Genomic DNA, 18,424 nt, shown 5'->3' on the forward strand with positions numbered 1-18,424 from the left:
TCGATTAAATCTGTCAAATATTATCCTCTGAGCCGACCCACCCGACGAATTGGGTACCCTCAGTCCTGTTGTGTTAAATGTTGTACCGGGCGAGAGTCCTCAGCGATCCCCATTTATCAAAATCAAATCAAATCAAATATACTAACCAACCAAGCCAAGCCAAGCCAAGCTATATCCAGCCAAGTAGTTAAAGAAATTTTGTTGCACACATTTTGTTGATAGAGTCCTTATTTACAAATCTAAATATCCCAAATAATTATAATAATAGTACCAAATACGCCGTACATTTCCACGCTATACTAGACTAAAACTGATACAAATAAGCCGTAGTGTTAATAACCTGTCTAAAATACGACAGATAACATGTTCAATAGAATATACAACTTCAGCCTTAACTGTGTTTATTAGCCGAAACACAAACCGATTTTACGCTGTCACGCGTACAAAATCCATTCGCTAAATGACCCCAATCCGTATAATGAGAGAGAGGTTCGTAATCCAATTAATTATCAGGAGATGAAACTACGGATAGTTGCTAAATATTCGTTGTTTTGTCCCATGTGGGCCCGCCATCTTTGATATTTACTTGTTTGTGTGTAATGTCATATTTATTATTTACCTAGAGGTATATAATTTGTCTGTTTCCAGAGTCAAAGCCGAAAATAATTGTGAAAGCCACTCGAACTTTGTCAACTATTGCGATGGTAGCGATTTGTAATATAGGTAAATTTTTTCCTGTTTTCCTTTCCCACTTACGTACGTGCCTCTAACCCCAGTTTAAAAAAAAAAAGTGTTTTTATAATGTTTTATGTTACGTCATGTGGTAGGTAAGATTTATACGAGTATAATATCAATAAGGCTATCACCCGTATTCTAAGATGTTAACTCAGTTTTTTGGTACTACTTGTACCACGGGCAAAATTTTCTTCCCCTAGTACTAATACTAAAAAGTTTTTATTAAAAAAAATATGAGCAGCTATAAAACTAAGAATACTTTTTACTAAATGTCAGTAGTACAGTCATGAGCAATATCATGTACCCACTTTAGAACCCTGTCGCACTATCATATTTGACATTTAATGAGACTTACGGTTTAATTTGTCAAAAAAGTTAATGTGACATGATATCAAAGTGTACTAATGTATAGTACTCGTGACCGTACCATGGGTAGAATTCAAATGTTAGTAGTACCAAGCATCGTAGCAGTACTAGGGGAAGAAAATATTTTCTTCTTTTTTTTAATTTTTTCTGAGATTAATCTCGAACCTTCTTTGACTCCGTCCTCAGTTGAGGTGACCTTAAGGAAGAATAAGGAAGGCTGAGTTCGAACTCAAAATCGGTATTCTTGGAGGTCGCCTCAACCTTACCTCGAGTTTACTCCTGTAAGTATTCGTGTCATGTTTCTTCGATCGAGTTTAATCAAGCAGTAAGTGTTTTTCGATGTAAGTATATCTTTGGCGTAGGACGCAGAAGTGACCGATCGCTGAACGTCGCAAAACTTTGCAAACTTAATTAAATAACGACCATATAAAGTTTTCATATAGGAATAGAATGTGTTCGGTATTGGATTTCTTGGAATAAATTTATCACTCAAGAAATACACGTACTTAAGTATGTATCTATTTCATATTTTAACGTCATGATCATAAAAATGACTAAAAGGTTGCCTTTTGACAAGTATTATAGCTGACCCTGTCTGGACAGGATAAAAAAAAGTTAGTTTTCATTTACAATACGCTACTACATACCTACCTACTTACTTGTAACAACTGCCAACTTTTTCGTGTTCTTATTTGTATTATAGTAACTTATTATGCTTAAAATCATCGTTAGGACATTTTCGTGTATCAAGTTTCTAAACTTGACTAGGTATTTACTTCAAAGTTTACCGTAGAACAAAACTTTCTAAGAAAATCAGGAGCAAGTCACGCGTATTATGATCATCCGTCGCACTTATACAAAACAGAGGCGGACATTTGATTTTCTTCGTGCGTATATAATTTGATTCACGTGTTCATAGAGAAGGGAGGATGGTTATTACAGTATAAATTATTATGCAAACATTGTGACAGGGCCTTAAATAGAGGTCTATGTTTACGGAACGACAAAATTTTTCTCACGTACAATACGCACGAAATATTCATTAATATTTATTAAAGCTATTCTCCTAATTAAAAATGAAACTACTTACTTACTTTTAAAAATAATAAAATGTAATTACTTCTCCAGATATGCTGATATTAAGTTTATATGAAGCTCGAGTACTTACTAGAGTGGCACCCGTTGCACCTTAAGATAAAATATGAAGCGTTATAAAATAAATGCGATGTTATTTCGTCGGCACGCTACTTTCTACTTTCGCGTGCTTGTACCCGTGACGTCATTTTCTTATGAGAGACGACGGAAAGTTAAAAAAAAAACATCAATATAAAGAAAAACGCGCTAGTATAAATGTTACCTATGTCTTATTATTTAGACTTGAAATCACTTTATTCTTTTTCGCTCTCTAAAGCGTTTACCCTGTTTTAATTAGTTGTATTACATTAAGGACTAATTTAACTAAACAAGAGACAAAAATGTAGCATAAACGTCACTCCGTTCAATTGCTTAAGCCTTCAGTGACGATCGCGATCGCAACAAATCTAACCTACTTGTAGAATCCCAAGCCGAGATTACTGAATATTTATAGTTTTGAACCCGGAATTACGTATAATTTATAAATAGCGGTAACAAGCACTTGCGGTAGCAAGCCTTCGACAGTGGTCCGGTTTGTCGACGCTGTCCCTATAAATCACGACCCTCGTCCACAAATACACAATGGACACCGAATCAAACCGTCTGCGTGAGCCCTGGTCACTCCACCACCAGGAAATTTACGACAAATCACGAGGCGATAAAACCCGAAGCAAATCTGAAGAATCCTGTTTTTAATTTTAGTTTTCATTTTCTGTGTGGATTCTTTCGTGATAAATTTGATGTACTTACCTGTCTGTCTGTGTCTGTGGCATCCGAAAATAATAAATATCTCTTTCCTTTTTCCTTCTTTATTTTTTCTTTCTTTCTTAAAATGCCTTATTTTAATCAGTTTCCATCTAAAATGGCGTATATAATATTCAATTAAATAAGCTGAAACCGCTGACAATTAACAATAAATAACGACTATTAAAGACCTCCGTGGTTCAATTGTTGAGTGTTGGGTTCACGATCCGGAGGTCCCGGGTACGAATCCCGGTGGCGATATTCCACAAAAATTACTTTTTAATCCCTAAATTGGTTAGGACATTACAGGCTGACCACTGATTGTCCGAAAGTAAGATGATCCGTGCTTCGGAAGACACGTTAAGCCGTTGGGCATGATTACTACTTATTGATATAAGTAACTAAATAGTCGTTACATGAACCCTGTCACCAGGGTTGATGAGGTTGGCAATCCACCTCGCAACCCTACAGGATAGACGAGACGATCATCATCAAATCCGTGAGTCAACTTCATAAATTTAATGTTCATGAAGTAGACTAACGGATTTGATAAATAAGTTACAATTAGACATAATTATCATAAGTTAAACATGTTACGTACCCATAATAAAAGATAAAGGTTATTGTATGTATGTATGTAAAAAAATCCGGTCAAATGCGAATCTGAGTCGGCCACCGAGGGTTCCGTTCAAAATGCCGTAAATTACCTAAGAAGGCTTTGACTTTGCCGTTTAAAAACTGTTGTCATCATTCGAAAATTAGCAAATAATTAAGGTTTGTAATCCCAAAGAAACTTATTTGCCGCTAAACAAAATGTTCTCTCCACACATCGAAAAAGGTAGCGATTTATTTACCAGCTACAATTACAAAACATATTATTTTTCTTGACAGCTGGCAGAGAGGCAAACAGACGAACGAAGTAAAAGCCTATAAGGGTTCCGTTTTTCCTTTTGGAATCCTATTCAACAGATGAATGTAAAAATTATTTAAACATTATTGTATTATTATTACGTGAACAAAAGAGTTTTTCAAATTCCAAGGGAAACATGAAAAGTTTTTATTTTCTTTTTCTAGCACTAAGTCTGTGGCATAATTTGCAATATTAAGCATGCCTTCTCGTTTTATGTTCCCAAGCGGATCAAGACCGCAAAACCTATTAAGAATCTGCTTTAAGAATTCCATAAAAAATACTAGCTTAATTTCGTTTTTAGAATAACATAAGCGCATGCTAGAAGTCCCGGAATTTTATTTAAGTAGTGCTTTAATTAAGTTATTATCATAATTAAGTAGGTTAAAACACTTTCTAGTGCTCTTATTTATTTTTTAAACATAAAACAATTGTCCTAATTTCTTAAGGGGTTGGGTGGATGGATATATTCTCCAAAATAATGGATGATTTAAGTAGGCGAACCTGTCAACATTATAATAATCTTAGAAGTACGGCTACAACATTTTTTCTAGTGACTAGTGCGGTCCAGCCCGGATGGTTTCGGATGAATGTGACCTAACCTGACCTGTAATTGGGCGTTTCCAACTCGAAAGGAAAACCAGTCCCTTTGAAGTGGAAGCTCAGAAAAGCAGTCTCTTTTGTGAAAAACCGGACCTATTAAATCTTCAGGTTAGGTAAGCGGACCCTGTGAAAAACGGGACAACGATAGGGATATAGATAAACAGTGCAGTCCACCCCGATAGGAATTACAGGCTAATCATCATCATCATCAGCCCATTAACGTCCCCACTAACGTAAAGGCCTTAAACCATCACGCGGGCCCAGTGCGGATTGATGGTTATTAACGACTGCTAATGCACCCGGGACCAACGGCTTAACGTGCCTTCCGAAGCACGGAGGAGCTCGAGATGAAAACTTTTTTTTTTGTGGTCACCCATCCTATGACCGGCCTTTGCAAAAGTTGCTTTACTTCAACAATCGCAGACCAAGCACGTTAACCGCTGCGCCACCGAGCTCCTACAGGCTAATATTGTACTCATTTGTTTATCTCTTTTTGTATAGGTTTATTGCCTCAATAAAGAAAATTTAATTAAATCTAAGTTATATCTGCCTGTCTTTGTCTGACTGCCAAAATATTCGCACCAAATACAACAACTTTGACCCACTTCGTCTTCTAGTAGTTCGGCCATCATCGACCACAGATGATCGATTAACACTTGCGAAGTTTAAGTGCACGAACTTGGAGCTGGAACAGCTAAGTAAAACTCCGCAGCCAGCTCGAGGGTCATCCATCAAATACTTCCGCCTTGTTAATATAACCAGCTTTTATTAACCATATTATGAGTTTTGTAGAGAATGAATAAAATAGTCTCTATCTTCTGTTTATTTTAGAACATTTTATGTGTTGGCAGGTACCTTTTTTTGACGTGACTTATTGTAGATTTACTTAGAACTTCTTGGCTGGACATATGGGGAGCGCTGAGAGCTCCCGGTACATAATTTAAGACAACAGGCCTGAGGATACCCAGCTTGGCAGGAACCTCCGCTCGCCTTTGAGGATAATATTTGAAAGAATTAATCGTCCCTTGTGGGTCGATAGCGATAAGCGCTGAATGAGGGAAATCGTCGACCACTCCAGCGGGGTCGGTGTCGGGGTTCGGGGTTAAAGTGTATGTTGTCGCGAGCTGATGAACCGCCTCTATGGCTAGAGTAATCGGATTGTCGGGATCGTATATTACTGCCAGGTCCTCCGGGCGCCGGTACTTTTCAGTACCGTCGCTAAGCGGTATGTATTCGGAAGCCGCAACTACCTGGTAGTAAGTACCAGCAGTGGCTACAAGTTGTCTGTGATTACTTGTGGCTCTTCATTCAAGCTTATATTCCATAGAGGTAGATAGACACCACATTTTTTTATAACACTTTATAAATTACACATAAATTGGTTTACAAACATCGCCAAACCTAAACAGGTTTTTCTCGATACCTTCTTCTTCGGCACACGCCACGCTTTCTCATTATTACAATTAAAGTATTTACTTACACAAAACCAATTGCTATGACACATCGTTTTTGATTTGTTTGTCAAGTCTTCATGTGGTTTTCATACATGCTCGTTATTAGGAAACATCTTGCTTTATATTGATGACAGCCGTATCCCTATTTATTAAGTGAAGTGAAATTGTGATATTTGCTGTGAAAAAGCTCTTCTGACTACTAAGATCTTTAGTATTACATTAAAAAAAATACAATGCTTGACGTTCGAGGTACGTCGTATACTTCGATCATTATCCCGTTTTTCACAGGGTCCACTTACCTAACCTGAAGATTTGACAGGTCCGGTTTTTACAGAAGCGACTGCCTTCTACCTTCCAACCCACGAATTGAAAACCAGCCCAATACAGGTTAGGTCACATACTTCCGAAAATGCATTGTCGAGAATGTGGGTTTCCCCACAATGTTTTTCTTCATTTATGATCCAAACATGAATTCGAAAACAAATTCGACAATCATTAGTTTAGGCCTGTGATGGATTAGAACCTGCGACCTCAAAGTGAGAGGCAAGCGTTCTACCAACTGGGCTATTACGGCTACGGTTTACGTCGTATACTTCGATGATGCCACTAATAGCATTCTCAAACAAAACCTGCTATGTTCTAACCCCATGTACATACGTACTACCTACATAATAGTGATTCTATAACTACGCTCACAGGCGCCAATGTACGTATATTGAACGTTAATAAAACTTTCATAATCATGGTTCTAGCCGGACACCACCGCAGGGTCCGCTGGCCGTTGGTGGCTAATGAACCGTGAACGCAGCCGCCAACAGTAAACCCTTACTTCCACCAATAGTAACCAACACAAAGCTACGCTATATTTTTATGAATTCTACTATGAGCATAGATTAAGGAATAATACCACGTATAGAGCGGCAACTCTCCACTCCCCCCACCAGCGGCTGAGCTAAGTTAACTGCAAGAACACAATATAAAGATCTATAATCTATAATCTAGGTCCTAATTTTTCACATTGTACTCTGTTTAGGTTTCCGTACCCAAAGGGTAAAAAACGGGACCCTGTTACTAAGACTTCTCTGTCCGTCCGTCCGTCAGTCTGTCACCAGTCTGTATTTCAAGAACTGCAATAGCTAGACAGTTTAAATTTTCACAAATTGTATATTTCCATTGCCGCTATAACAACAAATACTTACTGAAAAATAAATACATAATATGTAAATATTTAAGGGGGCTCCCACACAGCAAACATGTTTTTTTGCCCTTTTTTTGCCCATATATAAAAGGCCACATCAAAAAGGTTACAATATTTGTTGTTTACCTAGTCAATGGTACAGAACCCTTCGCGAGCGAGTCCGACTCGCACTTGGCCGGTTTTTACCATTAGGTTTCTTTCTACCACTTTTTTAAAATGGATAATAATCCTTGAGATAAAAATATTATTTATTTCAAATTGGGACTAAAAGAGTACCCACTCATTTATTATTCTTTACCGTCTCTATTCTCGTGTTGTTCCCCTTTCAACCATACTTTATACCGATAATGTTTCATGGGTTATTTGGTGTCTCTTCTTCTGATTTGCCACCTACGCCTTCACTGGAACGGATATAATTAACCTTAGTGTTGAGATGACTCACTGGCTCTTCGGTAGCACTCGGAGACCTCTTAGCTTCTGAGTTTGTTCTTAATTGTTTAGTTTACAAAGTTTAGTTAGTACACATTGCTTGGCATTGGATGACTCGTTGCTATACAGGCTAAGCTAAGCCGTTAGCATTGTTCCCAGTGGATTCAGCATTTACGAGTGGTCCGCCATAAAACTCACGCCACAATGCCGCTGCTCACTTATACGGAACACTATTACAGTTAAATTCAACGGCTGCTGTATCTTTATGGATTAAATGGGAATATTATTTGTATTGAGTTATGCTTGACTAAATAAAATCGAATCAAGTTTTGTTGCTGAACAACTAAGTCTACATAAATATTTATCATTTTATCATTAAAAAAAAATATTTTGCGTAAACTTTTACCTCAATTTTACGTTATTCGAATCTTAGATCAATTGCGCTCCATAAGGTTCTTTGAAAGTTAGCGATGTGAATTTATGTAATTTTATAATAAGTACGCATTTTCATCGTAGTTTACTACGATGCTCCTTAATATTGATATAATATAAAGTAGGTATACTTAATGTTGTAGAAATCTTGGAGTGGATATATTGTGATAAAATGTTTGTTAGTGATTTTTAAGTTAAAATTCAGCATCTACCTAAAACTGTTCATCATCATTAATTTAAGAGCTAAGCTCTTGTCGGTGTAGCATCCTTAATGCTACTTTTTTAGGGAAAAATAGGGCAGTGGTTTCTCTTTTACCTTCCGCCCCGCAGTACTCTGTCTGAAGCGAGTGGGATGGCGCCCCGAGTAGTCTATTTCAAAGCCGTTTTAGGACTCCTGTCCTCCGCCTCTGAATAGTAATGACAGTTACTGCTGCCTTCTGTCAGGTTCAAGAGATTTTTTGTAGAGCTATTTTCACATCGCTTGAAGCGTTCAAGTCACCCTACATCCAGTTAAATGAACTCTTATTCAAAGTTGTAAAAATAACTTAACCGGAAAATTTACTTACTTGTCCTAAAAACTTTGGCTCTGAATTATTAAGTTATCAGATTGGTGTTCGACAGACTTGGTAACAACACTAGTACTTACTCAACGGCAAAAAATAAACCGTATAGAGTCGAGTCCTTATAAATGAAAGTTCATGTGAGAACTTAGCAAAAGAAGACTTTCAAGTATCGAAACGATTTCGTCTTTGATTTATAATATTTGCTCGAGGGTTTTATGGCTTTGTGATTATCACATTTTTAAGAGAAATTAAGCAATGTTCAAGTCTGAAATCCGACAGAGAACCAGTTACCGACATAGCTGAAAGTTAGCACATTGAAGTGGCAGATTTGTCGCAGAACCGATAACCGCTGACGCAAGTGTGTCCTGGAGTGGAGACCGCGTCTAGGGAAATGCAGTGTGGGTCGACTCCTGGCAAGATGGCGGGACGACTTGCAGAAAGTTGCTGGAAGCAACTAGATGCGTAAGGTTGAGCATAGGGCTTTATTGCACGCCTTGCGAGAGGCCTATCTCCAGCAGTGGATTGCAGTGGGCTGATGATAATGATGATAAATGTTCAAGTTGATTATTGGCTTAAAGTTAAAACCTATTAGCATTTTACAGTCTTTATTCATGTCTAACAGGATTGTTTTTATATTGGGCTACTGCATTTTCGCGTTAATAAAACTGAGTACCGAACACAATGGAAAACCGGGAAGCTTAATCGTCTTTTTTAGCCGCAGAGTGACGCGAACCAGGCCGCGAGACGACAACAAAAGATGAAATAAACCATCCCGACATAGATCTATATTTCATTTTCCTTGTTTGTTCAAAAGAGCATTCCGTCTCTGGCATATGGGTGGGCCGTTTCACAGCTTCATAAGCGTTACTAAGCCACGTAAAATCCCAAGTATTATGCAGGCTTACTGGATTTATTTTATTACGTTCACTTATTCAACGTTCGAATCATGGGTATGACGGCCGGACGTTCAGGGGCTACTTTGTTAATTATATGTTATGCAGACTCTATGAACGAGTCAGTGAACACAGAATGGTCGTCTCAGTTAACAACCGGTGCTAATGGTAGTGCTTTAGAGACCGTACGTATTTCTTACTAAGTGAATGTGAAAAGTATCGCAACACAATTTGCATTTCAATGTTCCATTTTTGCATACTACCTTTAAAAAATATCTAAAATATACTTTCAATGCAGGATTTGAATTTTTATTTTTCTTTTGCGGTGTTGTAGGTTTGGAAGTTCGATGGTTGAACAGTTAATTGCATAAGTAGTAAGTATAATAATCTTACCATACAAGAGTAAATTGTGACCGAACCTTTCTTCCAGAAGCCTGTAGTAACACTATTCATGTCTCTTAACGACATATCATCATCAGCTCATTAACGACCCCACTGCTGGGGCACGGGCCTTCCCTATGGATGGATAGGGAGATCGAGCCTTAAACCATCACGCGGGCCCAGTGCGGATTGATGGTTATTAACGACTGCTAATGCAGCCGGGACCAACGGCTTAACGTGCCTTCCGAAGCACGGAGGAGCTCGAGATGAAATTTTTTTTGTGGTCACCCATCCTATGACCGGCCTTTGCGAAAGTTGCTTTACTTCAACTATCGCAGACCGAGCGCGTTTACCGCTGCGCCACCGAGCTCCTCAAACGACATATAATATATAAATATAGCCATCTACGTCTGTGGTGTGGCTACGGACGAAGTCTACCACTGCCGGCAGGTGTCGTTCCTTTAATCGCACCCTGGGGTCACGTATGCTGCGGGTCATGTGTAGGATGTCCAAAGTAAATTAAATAGACGTCACCGGTTTTAGCCGTTCTTCTTCTCTTGTGTGAGGAGACATGGCTCAGGTAACGACTAAATAATACTTACAGAAGCAAAAGCAAAATCGCTATTTGTTATTTTTTTGCCTTGGGCACTTACTTTTAGGGCTCAAACTGGATGACAGCGGCAGCGGCGCGGCGGCCGCTGTTCCGTTCTCGATGCCAGCAGCGGCCAAATCGCGCGGTGTTGCGGCGGTATAGAGTTGTGTCTCAAATGAACGCGATGTCGAAACGGTGACAACGCATTTTCGATTGTAGTTCTTTTGTTTCGTACGATTTATTATAGGCAAAAGAAGATCTGAATCCCTATAATGAACAAAGGAAACCAAAAGGCGAGTTTCAAACGCAGAGACACCGCTCGTACCCCGCTCCCCGCGGCGCTGCCATCGAGAACACTTCAATATAAATCTTAGCATTTGAACGCGCCGCTTCCCGCACCACCGCCGCCGCCGCGCCGCTGCCGCTGTCATCCAGTTTGAGGCCTTATATGCGCAACTATCAAATTGCAATATTGCTTTCTTAGAATTGCTTCGAAGTGGTCTTTTTAAACCCCTGAACGCAGATTTTCATTAGAAGAAATGAATTTTCTGTTTTTTTAGTCTTTTATTTACTTAAGGGTTTTTAACAAAATTTGTTATGCGAATTATCTGTTATGACAAGAATCTCGATAAATAAGGGGTTAAACGTAGGTTAAACGTCGTTCTATATAAATAATAACGACATATTACAGCACTCATTCGACATACTTACTTTTATAAAGACAATTCGTTTTGATGATGCTACGCTTAGAGATTTGTACATTTACTACGAGCAGCGTATTTCACCTTAGGCTACATCATCATTTACGAGCAGGCTAGATTGTGGTCAAACGCAAACATGTTAAAAAAAGGAAAGAAAATATACTTCATAACTCTATTCAAGCCACGGAGGTAAAGTAAACGAAATATTCAATCTTCCACGCGTCCATTCAAGGCCTTGCCTTTGAGGTAACCAACATGTTTTCTTTGGCACGACGTAAAGAATGCCGTATATGAACTTTAATAATGCGAGAGTAAAAGTCTCAGTAGAAATTTGCAAAGGGGCACTTTTGCAAATATCATAGATGTACTAATATAAAGCCATAAATAAATAAATGTTAAATTCTATATTTGACAAAGTGACAATAATATGCACAAATGAAAGACGTAAGTAATGAAAGGATGATTAAAAACCAGGCACAAAAATCTGATTACTTTTGCTGATGTAATCCCATTACTTCAATCTCCAAAGTAATTCTTTAATCTCGGAAAATAAAGCTTTCCCACAATTAAGTCAATCACGCCTGTTTAACTCGATTTCCTTTTAAGAAACCTATTACTAGCCGCGGGGACCATTCTTGGGAAAAGCCACGACTAAATTGCTCCGAGGTAGAACTCGGGTAGAACCAGTCGATTTAAATGTTAAAGGAGTTTCATTTAAAAAATTGCCAATGCAAATGATGGCGTGGGATTCTCAAATATTCACCGCATTGACGGATCAAATTAACCCAATCCAACTTCAATCATGATTCGTACTACAGTAATACGTGGGCAGGTAAGGAATGGAATTAAATAATTCATTTTAGGTAGCACCGTTCATAAATCAGCCCAGGTGACCCTCAGCGCTCCCCATTTGTCCGGCCAAGTAGTTATAGTGCCATTTGCGGCAAATCTACAATAAAGCACGTAAAAAAAGTTCCTAAAACAGAGGCTACCAATACTTCTTTCTTCATTTTTCTTTCTTCTTTATTTTCTTTCTTTCTTCTTTTTGAGGCTTCTTTTGTTAGGTACTTACTTATTTTTTTCAGCTGCCTCTTACCGAAAGGGATTGCAACTATTATATACCTATTCATTGTTAAATTTTATGAAATATAATAGAAGGACGAACATTGACTAAATTGGAGATGACCTTAGAAAAGGTTCAGTAAGATCTACTCTGAACCGGCGCGGCGTGCGTGTATGAAACTATTGATGAATGTGGAGGAACCAAGAGAAGTATGCCAAGATCGAAGCAAATGGAATTCCTTAGTCTCAGCTTATCCCTGTGGTAGATAGGCGTGAGTTTTTGTATTTACGTGTGTAATATAATATGATTATTTTGTGGCTTAGTGACATAATATGAAGTTTTATAACTGTCACCACTATTTATGTTTTGAAGAACAGCGTTGATGTACCTACCTATTTTTAAGATTAATCTTGTAAGTAAATATTTAATAGTATCATTAAGATACTAAGATTATTGTACAGTGTTATCTGTGTACACCAAATAATATATTTGCTGTTTCGTTGCAACATATTTCAGCTGCATACCTTGAGTCGCTCGGTTTACTGTTTTATTCGACACACAAAGTAATACCAATTAAAACAAAAATGTTTATTAATAAACTCTGGCTATTCGGGGATCAGGATGTGCAAGTTCCAGCACATTTGAATTTTGGTAAATTCATTTTAAATCGAATTCGACGTGTACCGGGCGATAGAGTCGCTTTGGTAAGTAGATATCGGGCTGGCTAGTAAGCATGCAATTACTAAATAGATTTAAAAATAGAATGTTACCTTTACCTAAAATCGAATGAATTCACACAGGAAAATGTAGAAACAGGTGAGAAAATGACTTACAAGGAACTTGCGGAATATGCTGTAAAACTATCTGTGGCACTCACTAACCTTGGAGTGAAGAAAGGTGACGTCGTAGCATTGGGATCTGAAAGACGCGTCCTGTTTGTTCCAACTGCTCTGGCCGTTGTTTTAAGTGGAGGAAGTTGTACTCCTTTCGACGTCGACACCGGACGAGGTAAAATATTATCATTATTTAGTTAAAATATTATCAACAGAGATCGTTTGATAAGTGACGAGGTAAAACAACACAACACCAAATTGGTCTACGTAATCCCGATAGTTCTTAAGATGTAGGTAACTTTTTAAATTATTCTTTGTAGTGACGGTCAGCAGTATGGGGTCTTCAAATTGATCTGGAAATAAAATTTCCTCATTGGGTTAGCATTTTTGAAGATTCGTTTAGGTCGAAGTCCATTGACGCATTGGCATCAGAACTCTATGGTGTATCGGAATAGTCAACTTACTTTTTGAAGTCTTGGTTTTCGCCAGTACTTGGTTTTTTATACTTATGAAGTATTTTTCTGTGTCTTACCGTTAGATTTGCTTCAGATAGCATTATCTACTTGACCATACAAAGGGAGAGCTCAGAGCGTCATCTAAGAGAATTATATTTGAGGGTATCGGCCCTAGTGGGTCGATAGCGATAAGTGGTGAAAGAGGGAAAATGTTGAACACGCTGCCGGCGCCCTGTAGAGTTAGTTGTCGCGAGCTGGTTGGCCGCCTTTATGGATAGAATAATAGGTTCGTTAGGATCTTATATAAATGTCCTTTGACTAATGAAGATGTAAAGTAACGAGATATTTGTATTGTTGCAGCGCATTTGGAGCATAAACTGCAAATATCTCAGCCAACATACTTTATTTGCTCCAAACTGTTTTGGGAGACCAATCGTGTAGTGTTGGAAAAATGCAAATCCATAAAAACTTTCCTGACTTTGGACGATTCACTAAAATCCTTTACCTTTCTGAGGTCATTGATATGCAACTTGCCAGATTTTGATGTAAATCAGTTTGAACCAGTAGCAGTTAAAAGTCAAGTTGACGCGTTATTTATTATGTACTCTTCTGGTACTACTGGTATGCCCAAAGGAGTGGAAGTGGCACATTTGACCTTTATTATTAACTGCCTGGGTAACGAGTGAGTATAATCTGTTGTACATTTAAAAGTCATAAAACTCTTAACACGCCTATTTGCCTAGAGACTGAAATTCCATTTGCTTCGATCCTGACACATTTCTCTTGCTTCCTCCACACCTTATAATTAATTATGTATAGTATGTATGTACTTGTAACACATAAGTATATAAAGGTAAGGTTGGTAATACCGCCAGATGGCGGAATGGAATGATGGAATTTCGTAACAATGATTATGTATGACAATATTTTGATGTGCCGTGGTAAGTCTACAATGAGTAAAGAAAGTCGCTAAGTTTAAAAATAGTACCTACATAAAGAAAGTCATCATCTCATCACGTCACATTAGTGATTAATCATGGATGCCTTTTATTTTTAGTATAAAAGACGAATCGCTGGAAGTAGTTTATATAACTGCTGACTGGTTTCATAGTTACGATTTACATTCCACCTTCAATGCGCTCGGACTTGGTAAGAAAATTGTATATACGAATGAAGTAACACTAGAAACAGTTACAAAAACATTTCGAAAACATAAGGTAATGAACGTTGAAAAAGATCTAATAGACATATAGACTAAATAGATAAAAGATTTATTATTGATTATTTCAGGTGAACTTAGCATATTTATATCCACCCATGATCAACTGGTTGACCAAAATGGATGAACGAGAGCTGCATAATATTGACTCTTTAAAAGTTGTATGCTGTGGAGGATCAGCGTTACAGAAAGAAACGTTGAAAAAGTTAAAACAAAGGAAAGTAAGCCAGAACAACTATGACAAATAAGTTATTGGAATCTTGGGTTATTGATTCCAATAACTTATTTATTTCGAGTAATACTAATTTATGCACCAATGATCTTTATATTATTGCACAAAAAATGTGTAGCATATATTATATATATAATATGCTCCACAATTTACATATACATAAATATACATACATACATATATGGGTACATATTAGCAGATATATGTATATATTAGCAAATAGTCGTGTTTTATATTACTCCACAATTATATATGCAGTGGATGTCATAATACTTACTTACACAGGATACCTTCGATAAAAGAGGTGTTGCAATGCTACGGTATGACGGAAGTTGGTGAATTGACGTCAGAAGCCAGGGCTGCTAAGGGTTCGAGAGCAGGCAGCGTCGGCGGGGTGGCACCCGGAGTTACTTTGAAGGTATACAACCTTATATAGCTTTCAATTCAATTCAATTAAAAAAACTTCGTTGCATATACACACAACATAAAGGACCATTACAAAATGACAGCAGAAGTACAATCGGCGTAATTATTGCTAAACAGCAATTTCTTTCAGGCAGCCTTAAGATGAAAGGAATTCATATAGGTATACCGAAATAAACAACGGTTTCCTATTGTTTGGAAGAAGTAGTAATAACAAGTGCATCTATTTTCTAATTGAATGAACATAGCGAAGTATTGTCCAGTCATATGAGTTGTGTTTCGGAAAAAAATAAGGAAATAAGTCATTAAGTACGGGAGATGAAAGGTTAAGCAATAATTTCCTTATCACTAATTTAGGCCACATATCGTCACTTACCTGATGGCAAGATAGTGGTCAAACGGAAAAGTGACAATGAATTTTTAACAGAAAATCTTGTTCTTTTGATTCGATACTTCGTTAGATATCTACAATTGGCTTACTTACTCTCTCTTTTTTTGATAATGAGTTACTTTGTTCCAGGTGGTGGATGTAAAAACGGGTGAAACTCTAGGCCCGAACCAACATGGGGAAATTTATATCAAGAGTTTTGGATTCATGAAGGGGTACATTGGAGTCGATCCATCTACGTACATTGTTGATGAAGGCTTCTTCAGGACTGGAGACCTGGGATACTATGATGAAGACGGATACGTCTACATTATGGGTAGACTGAAAGAAATCATTATTTACGATGGCTATAATGTACGTATAACTCGACTAAGAAATATAATATGAAATTATTCTTTACTTTTTAGGGGATACAGCTTTAAATAGTTACTTGGTATTAAAGAGCTGACATTTTCTTTATGAAAAATTTTGTAGTTGATAAGTAGACATGCAAGAATCGTCTTATGATAATGCAATTGATAATTTGCTTTGTAGCTGACTCCGGCCAAGTAATTAAAGCCATTTGCGGCATATCTGCAATAAATCACGTCAAAAATTGTACTTAGTTCCACTTAAACTGGGCACAATTCATAATAAAAAGCGACACTCTTTAGCTCCACAAACGGGTCCCTTTACGGTTTTTTTTTTTGGATTCACAATGTGGCTTTTAAAACGTCTTAAGACCGAATGTCATTTTAATATCCAAATCCCATTGTTTAACTATAGTGTCTGGAAATCTCGGCCTTAGGATAGTGAGGTTAGCAAATAAATAAAAATAAAAAAGTCGTTCCCGTTCCCATATATCGGGCGTATGGAGTCCCGAACTTTTGGAAAGCGTCCGTGGGGCGAAGCCAACACGTCTAGGCCCCTTAAAACAACAGAATCTAAATGTGGTGTGATATTTTTATTATTATTTTTTTGGACTTGTGCCCGGTTGATGGCAATGTTTTCATCTTGAGCTCCTCCGTGCTTCGGACTGCATTAGCAGTCGTTAATAACCACCAATCCGCACTGGGCCCGCGTGGTGGTTTAAGGCCCGATCTCCCTATCCATCCATAGGGAAGGTCCGTGCCCCAGCAGTGGGGACGATAATGGGCTGGTGATGAATGGCAATGTGCCCGCCCCCTTTTACATGAGACTTAAAAATGGGTGGCGAAGAGTAGGTGTACTATTCTTACACGTCTATCATGTTTTTATTTGTAGGTGTCTCCACTGGAATTGGAGACGATACTCCAACTGCATCCTGAAGTGCGCGAGGCGGGTGTGGTGGGGACGCCAGTGCCGGACTACGGAGAGCTGCCCACGGCCTTCGTCGTCAGGCAGCCGGGCTCCACTATCACTGAACAACAACTGCATGAATTCGTTAATGTCGAGGTGATTCCGAATTTGAATTTTCGTAACGAAGAAATGTACGGTCACGAGAATTAATATGTATACACTTTGGTACCATGTCACATTAACTTTTTTGACAAATTGAACTGTAAGTCTCATTAAATGTCAAATATGTTAGTGCGACAGAGTCCTAAAGTGGGTAAGTACATTATATTGCTCATGACTGTACAGACAGGTACCTAATTGACATCACGTGGTTTCCAGTATTGGTCTTGCCCCATTAAAAACGTAGCAGCACTATCAAGCCTTTTATATTTTTATTATTTGTTACTAAGAAACTTTATTGACACATTTGGTATTTTACCAGTATTTTGTAGATTATTTGTATCTTGTGTGAATTTTGTAAAGTATTATACTTGTTTACTTTCACAATTTAATTTAGTGTTTGATTTCAGGTAGCACCGCACATGCAGCTGAGGGGCGGAATCAAATTCATTGATAAACTACCGAGAAGTGCTATTGGCAAACTGTCGCGTCGACATCTTAGAGAAATGCTTAAGGTAATGTAATTTGGTTTTTTAATCCTTCGTTTGCTTTCCGGCAACAATCAATAATTATTACTTAATTAGCAGTGTCTTTACTGAACCCAATACCTGTCTTGTGAAGTGTTTGGATTCTATATTGTTATTAAATGATTTATTAAGGAAAGGATTATTTATTTATTATTATTAATGGCCTTCAGAGTTCTATTGTAGGGTAAGGGCTTTTCCCGTACCTACTCTCTTGTTTTCGGCCCCTTCGTGTCCTGCTATGGAAAGATGTTGTTTGTCACCCTATCACTTTCGTGACTTAAATCTGACGCGACGCCTTCGAGTTAAGTATGTCGAATAACAGCATTCAACAGAAGAAAACTAATAATAATGTATATTTTTATTCTATTTACTTACTAGGGAAGCTACAACGTTTTAAACAACACGTGTTTAAGATTAGTGTAATCTAAACAAGCTTTATGATCCTCACGTCCGAGGGTTTATCTTTAAAACCGTCCACGTGACGAGTGGGTGTAGGTGAATGAGGGATTCAATGTCGTTAGTGGTAGGCTTTGCCCCCGATGTTTTTACAACCTTCAAACAAAGCGACCAACCAATGAGCAAAATGAAACAGTACGCGAGTGCTCTTGTTATAAAACGTTTAATGTTTTTAAACCACGGCTAAGTTTAGTTTTTCTATAAGAATAGTCCGGGCAACTGCATATTATCTCATGAAAGCGCGACTTCCGCTATCAAAAGGCAAATAGAACAGTCACGT

At 37.9% G+C, this 18,424-nt stretch overlaps 1 protein-coding gene across 1 annotated transcript; it reads left to right on the plus strand.

The window, feature by feature from the left end:
• Positions 1 to 12,692: 12,692 nt before the first annotated feature.
• Positions 12,693 to 17,755, plus strand: LOC126370064 (luciferin 4-monooxygenase-like). Its single transcript, XM_050014712.1, has 9 exons — positions 12,693 to 12,899; positions 12,996 to 13,203; positions 13,844 to 14,165; positions 14,541 to 14,700; positions 14,774 to 14,917; positions 15,218 to 15,352; positions 15,878 to 16,099; positions 16,988 to 17,158; positions 17,572 to 17,755. Exons 1-9 carry the CDS (start codon positions 12,780 to 12,782, stop codon positions 17,683 to 17,685), a joined length of 1,596 nt encoding a protein of 531 aa, XP_049870669.1. The 5' UTR covers positions 12,693 to 12,779; the 3' UTR covers positions 17,686 to 17,755.
• Positions 17,756 to 18,424: the final 669 nt, after the last annotated feature.

The sequence above is a fragment of the Pectinophora gossypiella genome, chromosome 10, assembly GCF_024362695.1.
Source record: "Pectinophora gossypiella chromosome 10, ilPecGoss1.1, whole genome shotgun sequence".
Taxonomy (NCBI): domain Eukaryota; kingdom Metazoa; phylum Arthropoda; class Insecta; order Lepidoptera; family Gelechiidae; genus Pectinophora; species Pectinophora gossypiella.

Bases quoted from the DNA above. Each gene is read 5' to 3' on its own strand.
- LOC126370064 (XM_050014712.1), top strand. From the start codon at position 12,780: ATGTTTATTAATAAACTCTGGCTATTCGGGGATCAGGATGTGCAAGTT. The intron at 13,204-13,843 runs GTAAAATATTAT...GTATTGTTGCAG, and splicing joins CGACGTCGACACCGGACGAG to CGCATTTGGAGCATAAACTG. The intron at 16,100-16,987 runs GTACGTATAACT...TTTTATTTGTAG, and splicing joins TTATTTACGATGGCTATAAT to GTGTCTCCACTGGAATTGGA.